Source organism: Podarcis gaigeae (genome assembly GCF_964106915.1).
Source record: "Podarcis gaigeae genome assembly, chromosome: 6".
NCBI lineage: Eukaryota > Metazoa > Chordata > Lepidosauria > Squamata > Lacertidae > Podarcis > Podarcis gaigeae.
Genome location: NC_139682.1, coordinates 55,095,594 through 55,101,593, shown reverse-complemented (window position 1 = coordinate 55,101,593; position 6,000 = coordinate 55,095,594). Strand labels below are relative to the sequence as shown.

At 43.8% G+C, this 6,000-nt stretch overlaps 1 protein-coding gene across 2 annotated transcripts in view; it reads left to right on the top strand.

Annotated features, from left to right (window-relative positions):
• The first annotated feature begins 870 nt into the window (after positions 1–870).
• The window catches only part of BEND5 (BEN domain containing 5), a 736,551-nt gene continuing 731,421 nt past the window's right edge, over positions 871–6,000 (top strand). Inside the window, exon 1 of one of the 2 annotated variants that reach the window (XM_083742456.1) lies at positions 871–1,440. In XM_083742456.1, coding sequence (XP_083598582.1) covers positions 1,398–1,440 — 43 coding nt within the window. In that variant the 5' untranslated portion in view covers positions 871–1,397. The remainder of the gene's footprint in view (positions 1,441–6,000) is intronic. The other variant, XM_083742460.1, reaches the window with a different exon arrangement.

Genomic DNA, 6,000 nt, shown 5'->3' with positions numbered 1-6,000 from the left:
AGGTATACAGAAAGGGTCTACATCTGTCAGTCCACTCGTCCACAAACTTAGAGCACATAAGCAGAAACCAGTTTAAGGGCATTTTGTACAAACAGCCAAGACTTCCAACAAAGAGGGAAGGACAGATTATCAAGATTTGTTATGTCAATTGTGCATAGCATATTCCTGCACCATGATTGCTAATCATAACTATGTGACAGATATATAAGTATATAAATATTGAATGGCAATGCCCATCAACTTTGGCTGGGGAGCGACGTTGGCGATGGCAGGTGTGAGCAGGTGGGGGTGGCAGCATGGTGGGAGAGGTGCCCTGGATTTAGGGGGCCCCCAATGTGAGTCATGTGCATGACTGTCGTGCTCGGCCTCCTCTGCCCCCTCAAGAATGGGGGCTCAGCTCTGTCCCAACAGAAATGGGGGGGCTCATGGGAAGGGCTGAAGACACCTCAGCCCTATAGAGCTGGTGCCTATGACTGGAGTTTAGTCCTCTAAACCCAGGGCCAGATTTAGGTTTCATGAGACCCAAAGCTACTGAAGGTAATGGGGCCCTTTATATGTCCAGCTGTCCTTTGTCAACAACAAATTGTCATTGTTTTTTGTGTTGAATATATGCTATATGGTAACTTATGGACCTAACAGGTATCTAAAGCCATTTGCACCTGCAGAATGTAGGCACCCTAATACATATATAAAAACGAGCAAACCAGTGGTATTTTTAGGGAGCAGGCTAGCAGGCAGGGCCCATTACTAACATCATAGGAGCCTACACAACACAAAACACTGTTACTGTATGTAGGTTTTATTTTGTTTTTTACCTTATATTTTGGAAATGTACATCCAGGTTTTTTTTTCCTTTAAATTTTTTTGGGGCCCCCAAGAGAGCAGAGCCCTAAGCTGTAGCTTGCTTAGCTTATACATAAATCCGGATTCCTCAGCCCTATAGAGTTGGCGGGTATGGCTGGAGTTTCGCCTCTTAAACCCCAAGCACAGGGTATATTCGGAAAGGGTTATCGTGCAGTTCGGGTGATGCGTGCGAAATTCCTGTTGAACTCGGTAGGGCTTAACGTCCGAGTAAGCGCGGCAAAGCTTAGGCACAGATATTTAGCCATGCGGCTCGAACCTGTGGCATGTTTACTTGGAAGCAACCTCCACTGTGCTTAACGGGGCTTATTCGTTCCCGTGCCAGCGTGCCTTTGGACATGAGCCTTCCTCAGAGAGTCGCCTGGAACTGGTCGCCGTCGCCTCTCTGGGCTCTGGCTAACCCCTTTCCCCTCCCTCGCGCCGCTCAGCTTTCCAGGAGGAGCAAAAGAAAAGGGGGACTCCCCTGGCTGTGACGTGCGTTGCCATGGTGACGTCCGGACAGCGTCTCGCGGAGGGAGGGGGAGGGAAATGAAGGGATGAAAACAAACATGGCGGAGAGGAGCAAGACGGCAGAAACGGGTCAGTTATTATTCTAGCGGCAGTCCCGGGCGGCGTGGGGTTGGGGGGCGAGGGAGGCGAAGGCAGGAAGAGCTGGCTGGAGTCTATGGAAGCGAGCGACGGGCGGTGGAAACAGCCCTGGTTTAGGCGGCAGGGGGGTGCGGCCTTGGCAGAGGGAACCACCGAGGGAATTTGGGGCCCCGCTGAGGCTTTGGCGGGGGACGACCTTGTGGGGGGACAGAAGGAGCTGTGTGAGGAAGCCCTGCCCAGAAGGCAAGGGAAGCGTCGCCCTGCTGGAATGCGGGGGTCGGAAGGAAGCCTGCTCATAAAGGGGATATCTGAGGGGTCAGACCCCCCACTTTGGTGAGGCAGAAAAGGAGGCCCCCGCTAGCTTAGGCACAAACACCCCGCTGAGGAGAACGGAGGTTTAGGGCACAGGGAGGTTTAGGGCACATTTCACAAGGTATGAGGTAATGGTGGTGGGGAGTCGACGAGGGCCGGAAAACAGCCAGAAAAGCAATTCGGGGATCCACTTGGATTGCAATCCTGTGCAGACGTACAGGGGAGCTGAGTAAACATGTTTAGGGTTGCTCTGTCCTTCAGAAATCGCAGCCCAGTCTGGAGGAGTTTGATTATGTTTAACCCCAGAGGAAAGCATTGCTGAAGGACTTGCTCCATATAGATGTGCATCGGATTGCAGTCGTTTTTAAAAGGGATCATGCTGACAGTTCAAATATGTAAGAGGAAGGAGGTACAGAGAGATTAAGGTTTGCCCTCCGAAGGTAACATACTGATGTATAAATTTATAAATATCCTACTGATGGGGATTAAGTTGCTTGCTATTAAGTAGGGTGTGAAGTTGCAAACTTTTATAGCCTCAGACTAAGGCATTTTGAATGAGAGAAATACATCTTGCTCTGTTGGGTGATGTATATAAATATGCAGAGAGGTGTGAAAATTAGTAAAAGCATGAGAGGGAGGAGAGCTGTTCACACAATTTTGTAAATCTCATATTTAGCATCAGAACTATTTTGCACCATCTTCACGCTTTGGGAGCAGTGCCTAATCATAGCTATGCCACCATGAATAAAATGCATTTTGACCCTCCTGAATTCTAGTTTTTCTCGAAGGCCCCACGTATTTCACTAATTTAGTACAGTTTACATTTCTAGATGTATACTGTATTAGAATGTCAAACTGGCAGACACCGCAATCCTTGACATGTCTATTTAGAAATAAGTCCTGCTTTGTTCAAAGGTTAATGTCTGCGGGACTGCACCCTAAAGAGCTTTGTTCAGATCTTACCTCACTGTACATAAAATGGATTTTCATTTTTTGTAAAAAAAAAATCTGAAGCAAGGGGGGAGAGTTGGGCCCTTAAAAAAATTATATTGACATGTGCAGTAAAAGTAGAGAGAGTCCCATATTCCAAGAGGATCTAATCTATTTTATCAAGATAACACTTCTTTTGTGGGGGTATTGCATTTTCCTTGCAACAGAATATTGTGTTTTGTGTGCGGGAATTATAGAGGTTTTTCCCCAATACCATGTAAATTGTGAAAGCTGTATATAGAATGCAGTTGTATGAGTGTCACTGGGACCTCTTTGACTGTGTCTAGGCCATTATTGTAGTGCAGTTTCCCCATTCATTGCTATTATGTGCTTTTAAATAATTTCCTTCTCATTCTACTGAGGTAAACATTGCCCTACAGTGCCAATTAAGCCTAGCAGTGTTAACATGACGCTTTGGCACTTTTTGTAGTTGCTATATATCAGGGCTATTCTCCTTCACATCTGGAGGAATGTCTTAGAATTTCATTAACTTGAAGTGGGGGCAGAAGTTTAGTTATCTGCAGTTTCTTTGGATTAAAAAAAAAATTAAAGCGGAGAACACAGTCTACCTGCAGTGAGGTCATACTCCACCTCAGTTATGCAGGGATGAGTTTCATGATGCTGTCTTTTAAAAGAGACTTGTGGGAGTACTGCTTGAAGCCTAAGTTTTTGGTAGCAGCTCACTTTCTTTTATCATATGGAAGAGGATTGACATTTTGCTTGTGGAATCAAGACTTTTATTTATTTATCTGAAGCATTTTTAACCTGCTGTTCAGCCAAAAAAGGTTCCCAGATAGACTTACAAAGATCAGTCATATGACAGTCCCTCCACTCAGGCTTATCATCCTAATGACATGACACAAATGTGTTTGGAAGGGAGGAGGAAAAAAGCAAAAGTCAGGCAGAAGGTTTTGTAAGGACCACTTGAAATGGAGATAATGTGAGGAGTGGGAAACCTATAGTTTCTGGTCCCTCAGAGCAGAGCTAATGTGAACCTTTTCATTTCTTTTGCATCATGGTGAAATGTCTGCTGCTAGATGACAATTGATAGAAATAGGAGCTGGCTTGTCAGCAGAGATGGTGGTGGTGTGCTTTCACTCCTCTCCGTCTCTGCTGCAGCCTTTATAGCAAGAATAGTGAATCTATGACTCTAGATGTGGTTGCACATCAACTCTCATCAGCACCAGCCAGCATAGCTAATGGTCAAGGGTGGTGGGAGTTGTAATCCAACAACATTGGGGAGCCATAGGTTCTCCATCATTTCAGGAAGATCTAAAGAAGATCTTCTTGGTTTGATACCTTGTTAGGGGAGTCACCTTCTTTGTATATTACTACTCTCAATGTCTACTACTGGTAGTCTCCTGGACACATGTCTCCTTATGTGAAATTGTACCTTGTTACCTTCCTTAGATTTTGTGTCCATGTATTTTATAGTGTCCATGCATCACACAGAAACACAATACTAGCTCGTATCTGTATTGGAAATTGATTTTAAGTATATGCTGTTTTTATTTTAAACTAGATAGATAGATAGATAGACAGACACACAATTGTTTTTAACTATTTTTATATATGTATCTGTTTAAAATATTTATATATATGTAAATATACTTTATTATAGTGTAAATTTCTTTGAAATACCACATAGAAAGCATATAAGGAAATAAATAACAATAAAATGATAGCCAGAACTAGGATTTTGGAAACTAGTAGTGTAAACAGCACAGTGTGCAGGGATTATAGACTGGTGAGAAGAAGGGACAAAGTCTGGATTGTTGCCTATAGGGACTGACATTCTTATTTATCCCTTTCTTACTCAAAACAAAAAAGGCCTCTTGTGAGGCCAGTAACAGTCTGGGGATCTAATTTTCACCAAGTAAGTAACTTTTAAAACCATCTGATTTTTGTAGTTGTAATAGGGGTAGTAACAACCATAGGAAATGTGGATTTCAAAGTAACTGACATCTGTCCTCTTGTCTGGCTATCATTTGAGATGCTTTCCAAACCTGTTGGAACTTTTCAAGCCACACATTTGCCCTCCCTTATCTTAACGTTTCATTGTTTCTTTGAAGTGGTAAATTCTGCTGGCTAGATTGTTTTGTGTATAAAAACAACAGCAAAGAGTCTTGTGGCACATTTAGGACTAACAAATTTATTAAGGCATAAACTTTTATGGGTTGAAGTACACTTCATCAGCTGCATCAAATGTTATCTTTAGTTGGTAGGTTCTGTCCACATGGGTGTAGAAAAAAGCAACAAAACTTATACCACCATATTCAAGTGATATAATATAAATTATTGAATTTGGCTATTCAACAGTGGGATCCTAAACTGGAGGAAAAGGATTTTATACTACCTGAAGATTCTATTTTATTCTCAGAGGAACATTTTCTCCAACTTCTAGATAAAGTTACTGAATTCAGTTTTCATTTATGTACCGGTATGTGTTGTTCCACGCCACCCCAATTGCTGAGTGGTGCAAGATTCCAGGGGTTCTCCGCCCTTACCCAGGGTTTGTGTTTCCTTTTGGAAATGAGGCACAGCAGAGACCATGGATCTTTATGATGGAGGTGTTCACAGCATTAACACCCCAAATGGGTCTTATTTCTTCCTTAGTCACAGCATGGCTTGCTCTCTGTGCTTGCTGCTTTGCTTCTGGCCCACATCACTGCAAACTCATCTCTAAACTCTGCCTTTTGTCACTAACTTCAGTCTGGGGGAGCAGCCCCACCCATTTGCTGTCTCTCATGGAGCTCCTTTCCTTTGTTTCCCTTGTTGACCCATCCCCCAGGCAGTCACCTCATGAGGAAGCTAACCTGGCTTGTATTTTAACACTTGCTGGATTCAGGGGTTCAGGAAGCTAGCCTAACTTGATTATCTTTTAACACTTGCGGGGTTCCAGGGATTAGAGGGGTCTGGCTCATAGGCATAGGATTTTTGTTAGGATTTATTATTTTTTTTTAATCACAGGTAAAGATACCACCAAAGCGGTGACATTACAAGGGGCACGCTTGGGTTGGGAGGCTGGCTTCTGCTGTGGGGGGGGCACAGAACCTCAGTTAACTGAGTACTTTCAATGCTTTTCAATACTTTTTTTTTTGCTCGGGGGAGAGGGAAGCTGCCCCGCTGCCCTCCCTTGGTTATGCCCATCATCCGGCACCCACAAACTCATAGCAATACACCCACCCACAAACACACACACACACACACACACACCCCTTTGTATATTTACCTGCCAACTGAGAACAG